Consider the following 21,601-nt stretch of genomic DNA (forward strand, 5'->3'; position numbering starts at 1 on the left):
TTCATTTTCACCATATCCAACTGTGGGAGCTGGTGCTTTTTGTATCGTAAGCAACAATATGATGAAGTCCTTTTCAATGCAGAATTTCGTCTATAGTGGGTATACACGAATGGAAACCATCCATTTTCACAATCCAATTCTCTGACTGTAGAATATGAAACCCTAAAGCCTCAAAGAATTAATGTGAAACCCTAGATTTTTCAATTATCATTTCCACCATCCTTCCACTAATTTTCATACGTTAAAGCCGAATGCGTATAGACGGGTTCAAAACCAGACGGCACAAATGAAGTCCGTGGTCCTCCACTAGATGACTGTCTAGTTTTAGCTGCCCAAGTTATACAGATCTTCATTTAGAAAGATAATATATAATTTTTATATTAGTTCAAAGTTTAGATCGATCCATTGAGAACAGGCACCTGGTTTATCGATCCATGGAAAATAAAAAAAGCTAGGTTTTCACTAAGACCATTATCCTGGTGAAAATGACGTAAAATTGAACTGGTCACGTAATGGCACATCCACCTCTGATTCATTTATTTCATTTAACTACCAGAGATTTAATTGCAATACAGAGCCAACAGTTAGCAATATTGACACATCTGCTTACGAGTGGCTTATTTAAATACTAGCAGAAATGGAATTACAGTTCATGAGTCAATTTTATTATGGCTTCATGGCGTTGCCATTCGGTGATTTTGAATCACGCAGCTTCTTCTCCTCTGAGAGTAGTTTTGCAAACCTGCGATATCCAGGGAATAATCAGAAGAGTAGGAAAAAGAAAGAAAGAAAGTATCATTGATTCTTTGCACGTAATATGTTGAGAAATGTTCCATTTATAGAAATATAGCTAAAAATTAATTAAGGTAATTTCTACCTTTTCAGTGCCACCTCATTCGTGATTTGCTCTTTACAAGGCTCATAGATACCTGTGTCAAGGTTTACCCTTGAAACTGGTTTCTTTAACAAAGCTTCACCAACTTTCACAAGATTGTCCAAGTTTTCCTTGGAGGCGAAATCGACTGAAGATACAGTCCCTTCCAATGTATCATCCTAGAAAATTCATGCAACTGCTAGCATCAATATTGGAGTACTCTAAACCTAGAGAATCATTGGAATTAATGATAAAGTTAATGCAAGTTTTCTGATCTCTCAGTCTTTAATTTTCAGAACATGATGAAGAACGAGTACCTGAATCCGAAGGTAATTATCTTTTGAGGAAAGGGCTTGAAAAACTGCCGAAACATGGAAGTCCACCATGTCTCCACTTGCCTGAGTGAACACGTCCACTAATGGGTTGGATCCATCGCTATGCAACCAACCCAAAACACCCCATTTTGATGCTTGCTTAGCACCGTATTTGTGTTCGGATTTAGGTGCACCGGTTCCCAAAGATAAAACCAGAAATCTACCAAACTCCATTGGTTTTATGGAGAAGGAATCTGGATTTTTAATGATATCCTTGCTTACTTCCCCGATTGCAACTAGAGCCTGAAACCACGCAATTAATGATCAGAGCTGGACAAGAGATCAAATAATATAATCCTTCTCAAACTCATAGTGCAATTAATGCATTAATATGTACCGGGTTATTTGCAGCAACACCACCATCGATAAGGTTGAATTCTCTCACTTTTCCTTCCTCATCTTTGGTTTCGAAATAGTGAGCAGGAAGATAAGTTGGTGCTGCAGAAGTACCGATGCATACGTCTGAGAGTAAAGCATCCAAGGACGGTTTACATTTTAACTAAATTATCAAAAACATCGAAAGAGCAATTGTTAGAAAACAAGCCTATATGGCTATACCCATAAATCCATTGACCTAGAGATGATGTGAAGGAAAAAAAAAAAAATTTGAATACAACATATCAGCAGAGGATGAACCTGATAGCTGGAGAAGATAGTTGGCTGGAGTTCCTTGACATCAAACGTCGGGATAACAACATTTGTCAATGTCTGGTGTAATCGTGTGCTTCCTAATTTCTTCCTGACAAGGTTATGGAGATAATAACCTTTGTATCTTGGCCCAGACAGCGATTTTATCACCTTTGCAGCGTGAGCAAATGGGCAACTGTGTTGTTATAAAATTATTAGTATGTATAATATAATAAGAAACTTCAATTCGTCTAGGTCATCATCTGAGTAATATCCATGTAAAGGTTGAGAAGTATTGGGCGATGCAAAATATAAAAATCACCGGCCATATATATAAACATCAATTGATACTACCTCTGTTGTGGAAAAATTCTAGGAGCGTTTTCGAGGTAGAAGTTCTTGATATCTTTTGCAGAAAATAAAGGGCGCTTTTTCTCATTTGGTGTAGTTAGCATGGCAGTCACCAGACCGCCTGTGCTTGTTCCTGCAATTACATCAAAATAGTCTGCAAGTCTCACATCCTCACCATCCAGTTCCTGCAACGAGAAGGTATAGGCACAACCTTGAACTAGAGCTAGTAAATAAAAACGTAAATTGACATGAAGTGGATTTAGTACAGTGTTGTTTCATCATGCATTGAGAGACACACACACACACACAAAAAAAAAAAAAGATCAACTACTTGATTTATAAGGTATAACTTTATTCTGTTCAAGGACCTACCACACCAAAACCGATCAAATGAATTAATATGGTACATAAATACATTTTTCAGTATTGATATCACATGTACTTTGAGCTGTTGAATGTTGCAGCACTAGCAAGTTAATGTTGTACCACTAGCAATTTAATGTTGTACCCACCACAGATGTTACATTTTTTTATATGACACAATAAAAAATTATACAAAAGCTGCTCATACAAAACAAGCGGAGCAAACGAAGCCTGCACCTTAACAACTAAAAAGAAAGATCAAAGAGCACACCCAAAACAGCAAAAACAATGCTAAGTGCCCACCCCATGCCAAAGTCGAAAAGTACATAACATCATTAATTATGAGGCCAAACTAAATTTTTAACACTTTCTAGCACTCCTCCCAAGTTAATGAACGAATGCAACAAAGAAGGCATATATATAAATGGATGGATGAGCCATCAAAAACTGCATCAGTTCAAAATGAGACCATGGTAATTAAATAACTAAACTTATACATGCTTAATTGGAGTAAGATATGAATTGGGAGTATTAATTAGGTTACCTGAAGTTGTGATTCCAAGAAGCCCAGAATAATTCCTGGGATTATTCCTCTTATTCCTCCTCCATCAATGCTAAGAATGGTGATGAGGTTTCCATGTGTTGGAGGATGTAGGCATGATTTTTCTCCTTCCATTAGGAATTTAGAAGAAGTAAAAGTGATGAAAATGTTGACAGAGATTTGAAGTAGTTTAATTTGTTTGTGATTTGGTAAGAAGAAGAGGAGGGAAGTTTGTTTGTCTTAAACACTTGTAACCTGATACGTACGAGTATTTAATTTATAGCTTTTTTTCTATTACCCTTTAGTATGTTCCAACAAGTCAAGATAATTCAAATATTGCTTAATTCTTAATTTCCTGGAATATTTCTGAATGGAAGTGAATGTCAAAAACAAAAGGAACCTCCAGATAGTCATTCCAAACACTAAAGTAATCTTTTGATCATATGCAAGATGGCTACATCCACTTTGTGTGATGTGAGAATTGTAGGTAAGACTGCCTAAGAATTTTAGGTAAGAAAAATTAGGTAGACTTGTTCTTTATCCATGGTGCCAGGAATACATCTATATGTTACGTTAATTAGAGGCATAGAGATCAAATGAACTAAACAATGGTTTGAAGCTTATTTTATCTATAATTATCCATACAATAGCCTCCTGTATGTGTTTGTTCGGTAGCATGAAACAAGATTAAGAAATGAAGATCCAAAGGTGGCAAAAGTGAGTCCTTGTTCGATCTTACGAGCGCATGCGTAAACGTAACAACTTCGAAAGGTCAATTCAAGGGAAAACCTTTCAACACCATACATGGGCAGCACTATAGCATTCAACAAAAGTGTGTGATTTTATATTGAGATTGTTCATGTTCAACATGATATTGATCAGGATGAACAGACTCAAGTGAGAAAATACAAGTTATTTAAAATGCATTTTGTGTTCCACATGTTATGCATCTAAGTTATATAACTAATTCTACCAATGTTTACATTAAACCAAGTTTTTCTTTCCTTGTAGAGAATGTATTTGAAACATTTAAGTTTTTATGACTTCTTTCTTTCACCATTAATTTTATGTATAAGCTAAACAAGAGAAAAGAAAACGATACAACAAGGAAAAGGAGGAGAAACATGTTTTCACATATTTAATTTACTCTTATTGACATGATATTGACTACAATGCATAGACATTAATCTTTGATATTGATGTAAAAGTTCTTAATTGACCCTTCATATTCTGTTGGATGTTTTAACTATTGTTCGAATAGCATTTCCTTATCCATTAATATAATTGACATGCTTCAACATAATAAAAAAATTACTCACAGAGCATGCACTAGCAAATCTGCCTTGGTTTCTCTTTTTTTTTCCTTGAAGATAAAAGAAAGAATTGTTTAATCTTTGTTTTGTACCGTTTGATGTGTGATAAGAATATTATATTCTTAGAGAACGGGAAATGCTATCCTTGGTTTTTCAAAATGTTAGAGAATATAAATTGTTTAATCTCTGTTTTGTACAGTGTGATAAGTATATTATTCTTATTAATTTGAATAAATTTCATATATCAAGGTTAGATGTGCCCAAAGATGATTTTTTATATTCCATGTTTGTCCTTTTAGGTTTACAGAAAAATATTTTTAATCATGTAAATATTGTTGAGCAGAATCTCCTAAAGATTTCAATGATAGGGTTTCACACCAATATTTAAATGCATGGTGCCCGCATGAATTTTTTACAATGAGGCCCATGAATTTATTATTAGCGTAGAACCTCATCATTGGTTCTGATCTACAGCCCCCTGAACAACTAAAGCATTGAGCTAGCTTGCCATAACAATAAGATTAACTTAAAAATTAATAAAATATGTTTCCCAACCCTTTCAATGATGATGATGATGATGATGATGATGAATTCTATCTTTATTCACCCATTGCCATTCAAGTACAGATAAAAAACATGTTAGGCTATAAGTTGATCACTGAATGCCAGTACAGAAATTTCATCTGTCTTTCTAAATGGAAACTTTCTACTTTTCTTAGTATCTTGATTCTTTCTAACTCATTTTGTAAATATCTGGAATTCTTTTTCATTTGTGCGTCCATCAAATGAAGACTGCTTTAGATGTGAACATCTTTCTTTATTTTAAGGGTAAATTGCTGAAACCTCTCCTTTACTTTATTTTAAGGGTAATTTGTGCATCCACAATTGCTGTTCAGCACCCTACTTTATGCTAATAGCACTGTTCTCCCCTAAACTTTATAAAATTGTTGCATCTACCCCCTCCATTAACTCAGCATTAGAATGCTAATCTAAATTGCTGATGTCAACATCTCAAGAATTTTAAATGTCAAGACTGTCCTTAGATGAAAACATGTGGTTTTACACTAACCAAAATACCCTTAAAAGACCATTTCTATCCTGCTTGAACAGTTGGTTAGAACCCACCTCACCCACTCCACCACACTCAATATTTTTCTCAAAAAACACAAAAAAAAATGTAGGAGATGCAAAAATTGATAAAAATTTTAAAATTTATACTAACAAAATGACAAATTTTAAAAAATAACATAAAAAATGATACGTTTTTCTCAAAAATATATTTCAATCAAAAAATCATAATTTTAGAAAAAATACATAAAATGATAAAATTTTCACATATATATATATATATATATATATATATATATATATATAAAGTAAAGAGGCAAAAATTGTAGAAAACAAATAAAATTATAAAAAATAAAAAAATATATATTTCAATAAAAAGTAGAAAATGTAAAAATACATAAAATTCATAGAAAATCAATATATAATTCAATAAAAAATGTAGATGCAACAATGTCAGAAATTTCAGGGGAGGACAGTTCTATTAGCATAAAGCTAACAGGGTATAAACCACAATTGTCAGAAATTACAGGGGAGGTTTAATTAACATTAATGATCTGTTAGGAAAGAGTACAAATACAAATATGTAGAGTGGAAAACCTTATATTTTATATTTTTGTATGTATTTGTACTGTACATATTTGTATTTGTACTCCTTCCCAACTGAGCCTAAACAATTAGCCACAACTCCAAATCTTATAACATCAATTATGATATACCACCTCAGCACGAGTCATGTTTAGGGGGATGACATTGAGTAGAGTTAACCATATAAGGTGACAAGTGATAAGGATGGCTGATCAAATATTGAATTATTCTAGACCAGAAAAAGAAAATAGCATTGCTTTTAGGGCTCATCAACAGAGAGGATTTCAGATTCCATCATGGCCTTCCACTGAAAGATTCTCCAAAGTGGGTATTATGGGCCTGGTCTCAATCACTCTGATAGCTAAAAAGTTAAACTCTAGGGCTAACTATTCTTGACCTTGATACTTTTGGGGTGAGGCTCATGCACTTCACTGCCATCCGCACATAGGGCTCACGTTTAATTACCTGAAGGGTCAAGATATGCCAAGATTTGTATGGTTTGGGATGTTGGAAAACAAGGAGGATGATGGAAGTATTCTTCTTTGATCACCAGACGAATCCCCTAAGCTCGACGATCAAGGTTGGAGGTCTAAAAGAGAAATTTCAAGAATTAATTAAGTTTAATAAGGCTGTCCATGCTTTATCTAATCAAATCGTTTGAAAAGTTCAAATCCTCTAGTTGAATTGAGTTTTTACTTTTTAGGGTTGCTATCCATCTAAATTGACTAGAACTACAATCAGAGATAATTAATAGTCATATTTGACAGTCTCTACTCGAAAATGTTCCCTTGGGCAACAATTAGATCTCTATATGTTTCTCTTTCTTAATTTGAATGAAGGCGGTTTGCTAGGCTGCATTTCAACGAGAATGGAAAATATTTATCCAGGAAAATTGACGTGAATAAGTTTATACAACAGACGTCAACCTACAAATGGTAGTTTGATTGCATTGATCAGCTTCCTAGTTTCTCTGTTAACTGGGTTTATCTTATTGATTTGAACAAAAACAGGCCTAATAAAATGGCAAAATTATGGCTGAGGCATCGCCAATTGTAATTAATCCGGCAGGTTGAGCGCCCGACAATAACATCAATCTATTAGTCCTATTCCATTATTGGTTCCCAAACAATCTCTAGATATGTATTTAACTGGGAGATTAAGCTCTCAATTGTTAGATTCTTATTAATTCAACTATATACATCTAAGCCAGGTCACTTAATTAGTTCATCTGGACAGGGAAGTAAATGAGTAGCTAATAAAACTTTTCTGTATGGTTCTAATGAATTATTTGTCTTACAAAATGTCTAATAAAGTATAAAAGTACTGAAACAAAATTATTCACCACAGTACAGTACAATCCAAGCTTGTGCTAAAAGTTCACAAATTAAGTCATATTATTTCCAAATTAAATTTGGTACTGGGCGATCTTGCTTCCCGAAGTCTTCTTTCTACTGAAAGTTGCTTTGCAAACCTAGAAATAAGAAACAACGTACATTATAACTTATAAACTGTAAATTAAAGAAATAACATTAATCGAAGTATAGTTAATGTATTATTAATTATCTATTATTTAATTAAGAAGTGGTTATATGAATTATAAGCAGTTGGTCTTAAGTACTTCTTGAGAGCTTCTTCATTGGTTCCACCGTTAGTGATAGGTTCAAAGATACCCGTTTGCAAATTCACTCCAGAAACTGGTTTCTTCAACAATGCTTCTCCCGCTTTCACCAGATTGTCCAAGTTTTCTTTGGTGGCGATATCAACTGAAGATATCTCTCCGACCAATGTATCGTCCTGGTTTTTAGATAACCAAGAATATATGCATGAACAACTAAACTCAACTGTTATTCACATATCCATAATTATCAACGAAGCTAGCTAGCGTGTTTCTGTATGTTGGTTAATTATTACCTGAATTCGGAGATAGCTACTTCCAGATTTTAGGGCTTGGAAGACCACAGCATTATGATAATCAACCATATCTCCACTCGCCTGAGTGAACACATCCACTAGTGGAGTTGAACCGCCATTGACGAGCCATTGTATGATTCCCCACTTGGCTGCCATGTTAGCGTTGTATTTCTGTTCCATCTTTGCCGTGCCGGTTCCAACGGAGATGACTAGAAATCTACCATAATCCATGGGCTTAATTGGGAAGAAATCAGGATTTTCTTTGGTGATCTGCTTGGTCACTTCGCTAATTGCAACCAAGGCCTAGAATGATACGCCAAAAAATCAAAAATAAGAAAGAAGGATATATAATCTTAGCTGTGCTAGCTCGTGGTATTTGATTTTGTATAAACTAATCAATTTATTTTGCTGTGTACCGGATTATTGGCAGTAACGCCACCATCAACAAGGTTGAATTCCCGCTCATTCCCATCTTGATCTTGGGTTTTAAAATAATAGGCCGGAAGGTAAGTCGGAGCTGCGGAGGTGCTAATGCAAATATCAGAGAGCCGAGCATCCATGGTCGAGCTTTTCTTCACCTGTAAAGATATAATTCTTGGATTTTAGTTTTGCAACTGTGGAGATGTATATATTCAGGTTCATCTAGTCTTTCTGAAAGCAAGTTAATATATAACTTCTATTTTAAACTCAGTCTTCATTGATTGTCATAGGCCTTGCGTTGCGGCCTGCATACAGTTGAGTGGGTTTTTTGCCATTTGGAAGCTGGTTTGGCATGGTGGATCGAATAGGCGATCCAGATCGAGGATGGTTTGGATCGATCACAGACCCACAGAATTCCATTTTATATATGCCAGAAATACCAGAAATATGTATATATTTACAAGTGTTTATGTATGCAAATACAAAATACAGAGAGAGCTACACAGAGAGAGAGAGAGAGAGAGAGAGAGAGTAACCTCATAGGAGGAGAAGATGGTGGGCTGTAGGCGCTTTACATCAAAAGTGGGGATAGCAATATTAGTCAAGGTTTGGTGCAACCGCGTTTCTCCGAGCTTCTTTTCTACGAGGCTGTGAAGATACTTCCCATCATATTTGGGTCCTTTCATTAGCTCGATTAGATTTAAAGCCGATCCAAAAATGCCACTGCAATTCACAGAAAAAAAAAAAAAAAAGAGGAAAAAATAAAGATGAAAAAGAGCATAAGATTGCTGCCGTGATTTTCTGCTTCAAGCAACACTATTCTTTAGCCAAACAAAATAATAATAAATCGTGTCCTATCCCATGCAAAGGATCCAAAACATCAAAATTTAGGAATGACCATTTTTCTCTTTCTTCTCTGAGTTTGCTCGTACCTGTTTGTTATACTGTTGTTCTTACCTTGTCTGGGGGAAAATTTTAGGGCAATTTTCAAGGTAGAAAGGAACGATGTCTTTAGCAGCAAACAGAGGACGATTGTTTTCATTTGGTGCAGTTAACATAGCTGCAACAAGACCACCTGTGCTTGTCCCTGCAATAACGTCGAAATAATCTGCAAGTCTCGCATCCTCACCGTCGAGTTCCTGAATCAAGATGACAATATGCATGCATCCTTCAAACTTTAGACCAACAATTTATACTGACCAAACATGTATATATAGATAAAGGTTTCATCATGGAACAAGGACTATTGCTCTGAGATATGCTTTAAATCATGGAAGTGATTAAATGAATAAACTATATATGTTGAGTTAGATCAATGAATTTGAAAATTAAATGGGTACAGTAAAATTTTCATTAATAGATATATATAGTAGTCAGGCATGCATGTTAGTAAATTACTTAACCTGAAGTTGTGATTCAAGGAATGCGAGAATAGTTCCCCCTTATTCCACCTCCGTCAATGCTGAGAATGGTGACTAGGTTTCCATAAGTCGGTGGCTGTATAGGAAGAAGGGATGATGTTCTTTCCATGGCGCTTGCAACTTATTGGTTTGAAGCGGGAAGGAAAAGGTAATAAGCAAAATTATTGTCTAAGCTAGATATAACAAGTAGTGATCGAATAACTGGATTTCGACCACTATACATTGATGACAATTTTTGTTTGGTGAACAAAGTATTTATAGCCTTAAATTGAATCAGTCTATCTTAACAAAGCTGGTGTTTGGATGCAAAAACAGTGCTGCTAGCTAGATCAGCGCCACGTACGAAATCTGTTTTTTCAAATAACGCCTGATGTTTAGTTTTGCATTTTTCTAAAAACGTTTTTTCAGACGTCCTGAAAATCAGAAAAGGCGTGGTTTTTTACTGTTATAAACTTCTAATAACAGTATGCTAAGATGGCATTGAAAAATGATGCAGCAGCAAATGCAGCACTGTTTTCTCAAGAAACAACTCTCAGGAAACGACATTGGTTCTAAGCACCTTAAAACTTACGCATTATTTCCAAAACCTTATACAAGAAGCTACTGGAATGTATTGGTTTTGAATGAGAAAATCAGAACCTATGGAATGATATTACACCTTAAAGGCTCATATCCAGTTGACTTGGTATAGTGGTACTGATTCATTAATGATTTATAGTCCATGCAATAAATAAACTGAAACAGTCATCTTGAATGGGTCATCGCCCGGGGAGGTTGCCGGCCGGAGGAAGGAATCGGAGTTTATATTAATGTAAAATTTTGATTAATAATTCTTTTGATCATGTCAACCTGTGCCATGTATATATGTAGATCGAACTAGAAGTTGAGACGACCTGCCAAAACCAGAGATGATTTAAATGAGGTTACTCCACGTAAACTTGGTCCAATCCAATTAAGTGCTTTTGTTTCATTTCTAAACAAAAGATTTGAAAACGAAGGCAAACAAACGTTGAAAGTGATATTCATCCTTGTGGGCTCAAAAGTCAGAATTAACATTAATTTGATTCACCAGCAGGCCATTTTCTGTGGCCTTACTTTCCTTCTTCTTAACTTTTCTGGTCTTTTGTATCTACAACATTTATAAGAGTAATCTTCACATCTTACTGTTTGTGATTTCTTGGTCTGAGCGTTGAGCGTATAAATGAATTTGCCTTTCCAGGCTTCAAGAAAGCAAAAGTTAAAAATAAAATAAAAATCTTAATTACTTGAGACCATATTTTTCCAGACTTTTGAATGTCTCTCATCTATTTATAATCTTTAAGAGGTAGGTCTAACTCGTCCATCACGGATAAAAAAAATCTCATTTAATTAATATATTAGAATAAAAAGGTTTTCATCGTAAATCATGTTTACCCAGTCATGAGAAGTACTTCTTAATCTTTATTGATATTATCTAATATTTTTTTCTATGTTCTCTTGTAAGTAATAATTAGTTTGTAGGGTCATAAAATGATCAAGGCTTTTCTTTGTCAAACTGTGTTGCAACATTTCCATTAATTATTTGCTTTCGTTTCATAGTCCAAATTCTTGATTTAAGCCCCCTAGCTAATTCGTCAAATAAATAAATAAATAAATGCATTTATGGATGTGTGTGTCGGGTTACAGAATTTTGGAGTCCATTGACAGCCTACAACACCTAGGTGATGAAGGAAACCTTCCTAGACCACTCGGGATTTCCTACTCACTTTTCCTACCCACTCTCTACCCGCCATGAATTGGAACCAGACACCTCTATTATGAATTGAGAGATGTGTGGCTGCAATTCACGGCGGGTAGAGAGTGGGTAGGAAAAGTTAGTAGGAAATTTGGGCTCTTCCTAGAGATGGATTATCATGGGTGTGAGGAAAATGAATAATTGACTTTGGAGGGGTGTTCTTTAGTGTGATAAGGACCAATCCACACCAAACCACAGTTCACAGTTATTCTGAATTATGGATAGAATGTGTGGATAGGATCAGTCCACACCCATAGTGGTGTTCTACAGGCATGGTGTTGATCAGTCTACACAACACTTTTTTATTCCATTTATCTTATATAGAGTTTATGAAGAATCTACACAGTCGACCATAAATGTCTAAGTTTTACAATTTATATGATAAACATGTTGTGTGTGTTGTTGAATTTCTCAACAATATATTTCCAACCATCATTGTTGAATGTTGAGGTTGGTCTATTATGCGGCTTCACTTGATCTACCATTAATTCAATGAATGTCCGTTCTTCGGCCTCACTCCATGTGGCCGACTCATTGGTTCTATCTTCATGCACTGCTTCAAACTGAGAGGCCATATATGTCTCTAGAATAGAATAGGAATGGATTATGTGAAATAATCAAAATCTAATAAGTTGAATCAATTTCAAAGTACCCAACTATCTAATGTTTATAGTGGTTCCTATTTTTTTCTTTATAATAGTTCCTAATAACTAGACCACATGATATAAACAATCAAATAATATTCAACTTTATCTAATGATCCTAGCTAGGAGTTTGTAAGACAAGCATCTTGCAAAATAGCACACAAGCATCCTAGCTAGGAGTTTCCAAAAATAAGTGCAACCTTGACTTTTCAAGGTTGTGAACACAAGAAAGTGATATGAATCAACTATACAACATAAATAATCTATATGGTAAAAAATGCAATTAAATATCCAATTTTAGGATTGTTTTCTTGTTAGAAATTGATTAGTCCTATTTCTGGACTCAATCTCAAAGTACTCAAGATGTAGATACAAACTATAATGTTTGATAAAATGGGCACATTGACAGTGGGAAAACCTATGGTAGTTAATGCAATGCTCTTTTCAAATGTTCATATCTACGAGTTCTGTGGCATGGTTGCTGCTGATGCTGAGGTGAGAATTGATATTTAACAACTAGTTTTGTTGGAATTTCTTTGCTCTATATTCTGGATTAAAAGTTACAGATTTGATTTTCCCAAAGATTTCTAAAAGTTCCATTGATGGGTAAATAGTGAGCAGCCTATAGCAAGGTTGTGATTGAATATGCTAATAAGTTGCATAAGTATGGCTTTTCTATGGAACATGTGACAGAGCCCAAGAACTTGGAGGTGCATCCAGGGGCTGTGGTTAGTGGAAATGTTGGGGGGGAAACTAGTGTTGGTTGGGAACAAGAGGTTCATGTAGGCCTACAATGTTCCACTGGCCCTGAGGTTCAAGATTAACAACTAGCTCGTACATGTGTACTAGTAGACATTGATGGGAGGATTGTTGGTGCTTTTGCCATAACAGCTCTTGCGAAACCAAAGGCAGAAGGTGTTGTATCATACCTATGTAACCAAAGGCAGATGGTGTTGTATCATACCTTCGGTTAATGAGGATCTCATGTGTTATGGTGACTGTGGATAATTGGGCTACAACAACTGCCATTGCAAGGGAGCTTGGAATTAGAAAAGTGGTTGCTAAAAATGGTTCACTAGAAAAGGCAGATAAGATCAAAAAATTACAGGTAGATACACCCAAACACTTGCTAGGTCGGTAATACTCTATATGAACTATAGAAGTCTGATGCAAAAACAATCATGTATTCATGTATAAGCTTTCATGTTTAAAGTGTCACATTTATTGTTGATGTTATTGATTTTCTATCAAATAATCATATCTGCCCCATAAACGTTGATATTGATTTTCTAGTTCATAGGAATAAATGGTTGTTTAAAGGCTTTGTTCAATTGATATTGTGTAGGGACAAGCTCACTTGCATGCTAGAAAACTATATATAAATTATACGTGCATCTCTAACAACCTCACATGCTAGGACTTAATTAAGCATAGACTGAGTGTGAAATTCCAGTAATAATCAAACCAAAATTTTATTCAGAGGACTTGTTGGTTTATTGCTAACATCTTAAGATCCGTTTTGCCATTATGTCAAGGAGCAACATAGCACTGGGTAAAAAGAACAGGGGAGTGTCATGACACAAATGGATACTGAATCTATGTTTACAGAGATACAAGTGATTGAAAAAATGGATGGAAAGTCACAATCTAGGGATTTAACTGAAAATCTAGAGGAACAAGAATCTGATGTGAAATAAACAAACACCAAGAAATATGAACAAGTCATTAAACAATAGAGATTATATATTGATCAAGCATTTTGCATTTTTTTCAAAATGAAAAAAAAAAAAAGGAGAAGATATTGCTTTCGAGTGATAGCATACACAGACATAGCATACACAAAGATACCATAAACAAAAGGAGAAGAAGGTAAAAATGAATGGAAAAAAAAAACAAGATCTGTTATAGCATCTACAAATAGGTATGACAACGAGTCTATTCGTTTCAACATTCAAATTAAAAAGAAAAACAAAGAAGAAGAAAAATCATGAGAGAGACGAAGAATGTTTAATTTGGAATGGTAAAGGTAAAAACTTGAGAGAGACGAAGGAGAAAAAGGGAGATGGCATACCGGTTGGTGGAGCAAATCAACGGATAATCTTCTTCTTTCCTTGCGGTAGAGCACAACAACAAAGAGCTTCAACGAAGAGCACAGGGCATAGGTGGTGGAGAATAGCAACGGTAAAATGTTTAGGGTAAAAGAAGAAGCATGTGATGCATATTATCAATAAAAAATTGCATAATAGCTGGGGACCAAATTCAACCACAATAAAAATGCGTTGACGAGTTACTGAGTCGTGGCCAGGGCCGGTCCATGATATATTGTGGACTGGTCCCATCCACACCAAACCAAACTCTGTGTTTAGCCCATGGCATGGGCTGAAACGGTCCATCCATGAGATGAACACAGTATTGAATACCACCTTAAATATTCTTTTGGCCAAAAAGATAGGCAGGGAATTGAATGGATTAACTTGTCATACAAAAGTAGCTCTCCCACAACCCAAGCAGTTGGAACCCATCATGAAAGTGGGACTCGCTATGTATGAGATGTGCAATGGGAGATCATGTTGGTAGAGGGTTGGAACATGTTTTATTGGCAGGTGATCCGAATTCTAAGCATTTGGCCCCAATAGTCTATTTATTTGGGGAGGGTGGGAGCCTGGAGTCTGATGAGAAAATGATGGTGGAATAAGACCTCCCTTCTTCAAACTTTCTTCAAAACTCTTGATAATCAACTCCCTGTGTTATGATACCGAAAAATCTTTAACTTTGTTCGAATGGTATGCATTTCCTTGTCAAAATCTTAGAGAATAAGTTGTTTAATCTTTGTTTTGTACAGTGTATTATGTATATTAATCTTATTAATCTGAATAATTTCATGTATCAAGATTAGATGTTGTCAAATTGTACCTTTTATATTCCATCTTTGACTTTTTAGGTATGGATATATAAGGATATGGCAGTCTTTTGGATTTCTCCTCTGTTAGCTTCGTTCGCAGCCTGTGGCAGATTGGTGGTTTAGAGATGTGTTTGTTTTCTTCTGTTAGTGATTTGACCTCACCGTTTTCTCATTTGCTGAAGATCTTTTGATCCTCCTTCATCCATCATCTTATTTTGTTCTCTTGAGAAATAGTTCATGGGTTTTCTGATTGATTTCATTGGCCTTTTTTTGTATCAATTTCTTGATTGAATGAAATACAATGCTTATGAGCGACTTCAAAAAAAAAATTTATTACAATCCTCTAAGCTTTCTGTTGTATATTAATTACTCTCTACTCTTTAGATGGATAGCTAATAAACACTATCCGGTGGCATCCTTCATAGGTGGATAACTGACACTATCATTACATCTTTTTAATTAAGAGATTAATACACTACACAGTGTCTTCGCTACCCTTGAATAATTATATAAGAACTTTGCTTACCACAAAAGGAAAAAAAAAAAAAAACACAAGTACATAAGAACACAAAATACCAAAGAGGGTAGTCTAGTTGGGCAAATTTGTTTTTTCCAAATTTAAAATCAGAAAAAAAATCATATATTGTATTAGGCTATAAGTTGATCACTGAATACAAGCACATAAGTTTCATCTATGCCCTTCTAAATGAAGACTTTCTACTTTTTTCAAATATATATATATATATATATATATATATATATATATATTAAATAAAAAAGAAAAGTAATTGCATTAAAAAAAGAAAAGGGTACAAAAGGCCTAGTGTTAGAGACGAAAACCAGGTTCACCAAAAAGACCGCACCAAGACCGAACACAGGCTAGCAACTAACATACCCACCAAACCATGATCAAGCACCCTCTGACCCCGAAGGACCAACGCCAGAAGACAGGCAACAGCCCGCTACTAAGCCCAACACTCCAAAAGGAAGCAATATAAAAGGCCGAGACCAGTGCCCAAAACTAAGGCCCAGGCCCAATAATTTTATTTTATTTATTTATTGGTTTTGTTGATTTTCTTTCTGTTTGGGCCTGGGATATGTCAGCCCAGATGTGTGATTGACTTTCATTGCCATCCACACATGGGGCCCACTTTTAAATTACCTGAAGAGTCAAAACACGCCAAGATTGTACTTTGGGGTGTTAGAAAATGAGGACGATGATGAAAGTATTCTCTATCTTCAGTCATTGGTGTTGGTGGATTACGGACTGGAAAAAAAAAAAGGAATAAGAACTAAGCTTAACAAGGTTGTCGATGCTTGATGTAATCGTAGGAAAATTGAAAAGTTGAAATCTTCTTGTTGAATTGAATTATTAAGCTTAGTTCCATCTAAGTTGACTGAAACTACAATCAGAGTTGATAGTCCTTTTTGACTATCTCCAGTCAAAAGTGTGCCCTAGAGTTCAGTAACAATTAAACCTCTTCGTGTTTTTCTTTCATTTCTCCGTTGTTTGGTTCATGATAAAAGACGTCATAAGGCAACTATTTTCCAAGACTGAATTGAAAAGGTTTGGAGAGAATAGAAATCAACCTGCTAATAATGCTAGTTTGATTGCATCGAGCTTCTTAGGTTATATTTGGTATCATTGTCGTTTTTACCTACAACGTTTTAGGTTAGTTAAATTAAATTTTAGGAGATTATTTTTTCTACCACAAATTATTTGAATTATTAATACAATATTTGGTATTAGTATTATTTCTTTAGGAAAAGTCAAATTTAGTATTTCTCCTATAAATGTTAACACTCAATCCAATGTCTAAAACATTGCAAGTAGAAGTGGTGGCAATAGTACCAAATGCAACCTTGGTTTCTCTACTATCTGGGCTCATCTTACTAATTTGAACAAAATTTAAACCAGCCCGGCCCATAAACCCAGGTCCGACTTGCACCCCTACTACAAATGGGCCCAGACCAGAGACAGCCCATATTCAGAGCCTATGCCCAAATAATCCCAAACACGCCAAACCACAGAGCTCAGACAAACGCCAAGAACAACAAGAAACACAAACTAACTATATCAAGATGAATCAGACTAATCCCTATTGAAGCCCACCGACAACTTAGATTTTCTGCTGCAGCTTGGAAGATGGTCTAGACTGTCAGAAAAGAAACCAGAAAATGAGATGTTTTAATATTTCATTTCCCAAATTTTACATTTTCTCTTGCCTTTTATTTTGCTCCCATAATTATTGTTACTGATGTAGCTTGATCCATTGGCAACAAGTTTAGAGAAAAGAAGGTTGCTCCACCCTGTTATGAAATTGGGAACTCGAACTTGAGAGCTCAAAGAGGTGAATGGTTTTGGGAGGAAAAGAAAGTTCTTGTGGGGTTGGTTAGAAGGAAGGTTTTCTAAGTTTTTATGGTGCTCGCTTGAAGTTGTTAGGATGCTCAGTGTTTCAGAAGCCGGAGAAGCCTCCGTAAGAGTTTCAAAGGCTGGTGCTTACGTGAGGGTGGAAGGTTCGGGAGTGAAGGAAAGAGAAGTGTGGCTTAGAAAGTATTTGGTGGGGGAGTTCGAGGGAGGAACACCGATGGTTTTGGATCCGTAGAGGGGCGTTAGCAACAATATGGCAGTACAGACAGGACAGAGAAGTTAGACGTTTAGACGAGGGTCGTTGGTTGTTCATCCTAGAGTCCGAGCCAGAGACTAGATGTCTTACAGATCTGGTTTCGATCTGTCTGGGAGGCAGACTTTTACACCTCTTTAGGTGGTCACCAAGTTTGGAGAAGAATTACAGAAACAGGGGAGAGCATTGGTGGAAAGTTCGCTACTATGGCCATCTCTCCATGTCTGGTGTTTTGGGACTTTCAAAGAGATCAGTAACGTCTTAGGAGTTTCCATTGGACTGGCGGAGGAAAATCTATCGTGGAAGGAGATTGAAGCAGTGAAAATGGTGGTCTGGGTTGCTACGCCTCACGAGATCCCCAAAAGGATAACAGTGGAGATCCAAGAAGATCTCTACTTGGTGCAGGTAGTGGTAGAAGGCACGGTGTCTCTAGTCAGTTGACCAAATAGGGATATCCGATGGGCTGCAGTCGAGCAGGATTGTGGGTCAGAAAGGGTGTCGTTAGGGGAGAAAGTTATAAAAGCTCCGAAGAGCAGAGACACACCCCAAATAAGGAGGCACGTCAAGCTTTGAGACAGACCCCAAGAGGTAGATCTCCGTCGATTCGAAGGGGATGATCTCACAGAAAGAAATCTCTGCTGGGGTGGCAAATCTCCCCATCCCGGCCGCCAGAGGGAGATGGGGATTTGACTTTGGTCCCCTTGGAGTCGAAGGAAGACGAAAGGGTGGGTCCCGCTGATGTGTCAGTTTCGATTTTTAATCCTAGCACCGCAGCACGTAGAAGTTTGGGCGGCTTCATGGGCCGGTTGGTTTTGGGGTTTTTGAGCCGGTGTCTGGAGTTTCTGCAGTCTTTAGAGAGAGGGGCCTAGAAGGAGGAGAGTAGAGATAGTTCCTACTAATAATAATCAACCACGTCTCTCTTTTCTGTAAATTTCAAAATTAACGGAGTCCAGACCTTAACGGCAGTTGGACTCCAAAACTTGTCAATTTTCTTTTTACCGCTCTTTTGGGATCCCACTTTCCAAGTTTCTCTTCTCCATTTTCGTTCTACTTTCTCTACTCTCCTTCACAACGAAAGTTCTGCACCAACGTCATCGCGCACTGCCATTGCAATTGAGCCACCGTCATTTGTTTGCGGCAACACCCAGAGTCTTTCTCGACCACTGCTCAATCCCGTTGCCGGAGATCATCATAGGAGAACACTGCCTCTGCGAGCCGAGATACAGGAGTTCGTCCGCTGCAAGCTTTCGGAATCATTCCACCGTTCATTATCGACGTTTATTTCAGCAGTATTTTGACTTAAAGTTTATATATATATATATTCAAAATTTCTTCCTTTTTCCCTCTAACTTCTTGTCTGGAAAAATCTTGCACTGTAAGGTTGTTTTTTTCTTCTAAAATTCCTCATAAATTAAATGATTTATAGACACAAGAATCTTCCATATATGGCGTCTTTTTATAAATGGAAGAAGAAAGTTATATGACTCTCTCTCTCTCTCTGATATATGAGTTGCAAGCACAATGGGTCGGTGGACATTGGAGATGATATTCCATGGCTTGCTAATAATAGAGAGAAGCTTCCCCTAAAACTTGTAATTTGAAGCTGCAAAGGTGTGGTGAGGTTTTGCATTCGATCTTATTATCCCTATTTCTTTCAAAAAGACTTCATTCAACTATGTCTACCTCAATCTAACTCCCTCTTGGGACTTTTACCCAACAATTGAGATGAACTTTGAGATCCAATATAATCATATCGATGTTAAGCACATCTACAAAAACCAGAGGCACTGTAACAACAAGGTAATTTGTGTATATACATCATTCAATTGCTTTTCTTTACAATACTTGAATCCACGAAAATTTGTTAGTGACATTGTGTATTAATAACCAAAAGGTCAATTCATCAGATATTTTTATCTTTATAGTGCCACTAGGTAATTTAGATATTGTTAAGCCTTAACAGGACAAAACATTGCAGAGTGTTTGTTTTTTTATTGAATGACAAAATTTTAAGCTAAGATTTTTTGAATTGGTTACTTATCTAAATAATCAAAAACTTGTTTCCCTTTCCCATGTTTAATCCGCAAACTGCAATATGCCAACAACAACAACAAATATACCAAGTTTTTAAATCCTGTAGAACAGACAATAGAGCTTGTATTATTTGAAGAATAAATTGCAGAAACTAATGAATTCAGAATGGCATCTGTTTCGTTACCCTCTTTCATGGGGTGTTGAATTTTGTATTAAAATGCATATTAAATGGTGTATTGTATAGACACATATAAAAAAAATAAAGAAGTGAAACTCAAAACTCCAGGATTTGAAATTTTGAAATTAAAGAGAGGACGAGGTATAGCAGGAGCAATTGGGATTATGTATGGCCTTCCTTCCGCTAATGTCTAGTTTAGAACAGAACAGACAGAATAGGCCATGCCACCACCTATCCCTATCTTCCTCTTCATCATCGTCAGAGTCACCTGTCATCTCCGTAAGCTCTTCTTCCATGCTCTCCTCCGCCTGGATCCTCCCATCATTACAATTGGCAAAAACCGATCCCAACAATGAAAGAATAATGAAAAAGAAGCCAGTGATCTCCGACGAGGGGAATGAGCGGTGGTCAAGAAAGACTCCGGTTGTTTCTGCAGATGAATGATGGTGTCTCGATTGCATTAGCGGTATGTGATAGTGTTGGTACAGGCGAACTTTGGATGTGAGGAAGAGGGAGAGAGCAGAACAAAAATGAAAATGAAGAAAAACTTGGAAAGCAGGATCCCAAAAGGGCGGTTAAACCAAAATTAATAAGTTTTGAGTCCAGCTGCCGTTAAGGTCTGGACTCCGTTAATTTTGAAATTTACAGAAAAGAGAGACGTGGTTTGTTATCATTGGTAGGGACAGAAAAGTTTCTGTCCCCTGGGGACAGACGATCTCTACTTGAGGCTTTGGGCCCAAGTGTGGAGTCGAGTGATGGACCGGTTTAAAAGATTGGGTGGTCAGGTTCAGAAGGTTGCCCAATCCCGATATCTACAATTTGGAATCGTTTGAGAGAGACCACGGCTCCTAGATGAGCCAAGTTGCACTTCACATTGGCCAGAAACCTGAGAACCATAATTTTAGCTAAGGGAAACGCAAAAAAAGGCAGGGCTGAGGATTTTGTGCAAGAAACATGCTGACTAGAGAGTGTGGTTCTCAGTGGAGTTGGTGAAAAAATCTTTGGGGAATTAGGAGTCAAACTCTTTCCCAACCTTGGAAAAAGGAGAATTGGAGGCGGTCGCCCCAATACTAGTTGAGAGATCAGGAGAGAAATCGATAAAGCCCATGATTATGAGTTTGTGACAGAAGAAGCTTCCCCAGGGCAAAGGGAAGAGTTTGAGTCGCCTGTAGCGGAAAGAGATCTCAGTTCAATAGAATTTTAGGCAGAGAAGGATCTCCAAGTGGCTAAGTCGTTGGGTCTACACGTATGGGACGGGGAAAAGTTTGCGAGAGAGGTTTCCGAAGATTCAAAGAAGAAGTCGAAAAGATACGAGAGAGTAGCAGAAAATTACGAAGGGGCAGACGTTATACCTTAACGGCAGAAGTCGGTAAGGGGCAGAGGGATGGGAGGAAGGGGTAAGGTCAGTGTTTACTTTTGTTTGTAGATGGAAGGCTTGGTTGTTCAATGTATCCATTGATGCTTTACGGGTTTCGAAAGGCTTGATCTTGATGATTTACATGGTGTTTGGAAGTGTGAGTTTTTTTGGGACTGATTTTTAAGAAAAAATGTCCATATTTTCAAGACCCGTTATTTACAAAAAAATGTTTCTGCCATG

The 21,601-nt window shown here is 36.5% G+C and overlaps 1 protein-coding gene and 1 pseudogene across 4 annotated transcripts; both read right to left on the reverse strand.

The window, feature by feature from the left end:
- Nucleotides 1–502: 502 nt before the first annotated feature.
- On the reverse strand, nt 503–3,370 carry LOC148850407 (patatin-like protein 2). Of its 3 annotated transcripts, none has more exons than XM_088945025.1 (7): nt 3,134–3,370; nt 2,230–2,411; nt 1,885–2,071; nt 1,586–1,747; nt 1,192–1,491; nt 878–1,053; nt 503–742 (listed from the first exon to the last, which is right to left on the reverse strand). In XM_088945025.1, exons 1-7 carry the CDS (start codon nt 3,263–3,265, stop codon nt 667–669), a joined length of 1,215 nt encoding a protein of 404 aa, XP_088801151.1. In that variant the 5' UTR covers nt 3,266–3,370; the 3' UTR covers nt 503–666. The 3 variants fall into 3 exon arrangements, with proteins under 3 accessions (XP_088801151.1, XP_088801153.1, XP_088801152.1); XM_088945027.1 differs by lacking the exon at nt 3,134–3,370 and adding an exon at nt 2,599–2,743; XM_088945026.1 differs by lacking the exon at nt 503–742 and having other exon boundaries at nt 821–1,053.
- Nucleotides 3,371–7,341: 3,971 nt separating this feature from the next.
- On the reverse strand, nt 7,342–10,080 carry LOC148850408 (patatin-like protein 2; annotated as a pseudogene). Its single transcript, XR_016098819.1, has 7 exons — nt 9,831–10,080; nt 9,385–9,566; nt 8,964–9,150; nt 8,424–8,585; nt 8,008–8,310; nt 7,715–7,890; nt 7,342–7,567 (listed from the first exon to the last, which is right to left on the reverse strand). The product of XR_016098819.1 is annotated as a patatin-like protein 2 (transcript).
- Between the last annotated feature and the right edge of the window lie 11,521 nt (nt 10,081–21,601).

Source organism: Nelumbo lutea, chromosome 5 (assembly GCF_056320005.1).
Source record: "Nelumbo lutea isolate HS-2025 chromosome 5, American lotus-T2T, whole genome shotgun sequence".
NCBI classification, from domain to species: domain Eukaryota; kingdom Viridiplantae; phylum Streptophyta; class Magnoliopsida; order Proteales; family Nelumbonaceae; genus Nelumbo; species Nelumbo lutea.

What these genes read in the sequence shown, in the direction of transcription:
- LOC148850407 (XM_088945025.1), bottom strand. Translation starts at nt 3,265, where the DNA reads ATGGAAGGAGAAAAATCATGCCTACATCCTCCAACACATGGAAACCTC. An exon ending in TCTTGGAATCACAACTTCAG is followed by an intron (nt 2,412 to 3,133) that starts GTAACCTAATTA and finishes TTCTCGTTGCAG; the next exon opens with GAACTGGATGGTGAGGATGT. An exon ending in CTATCTTCTCCAGCTATCAG is followed by an intron (nt 1,748 to 1,884) that starts GTTCATCCTCTG and finishes TTGATAATTTAG; the next exon opens with TTAAAATGTAAACCGTCCTT.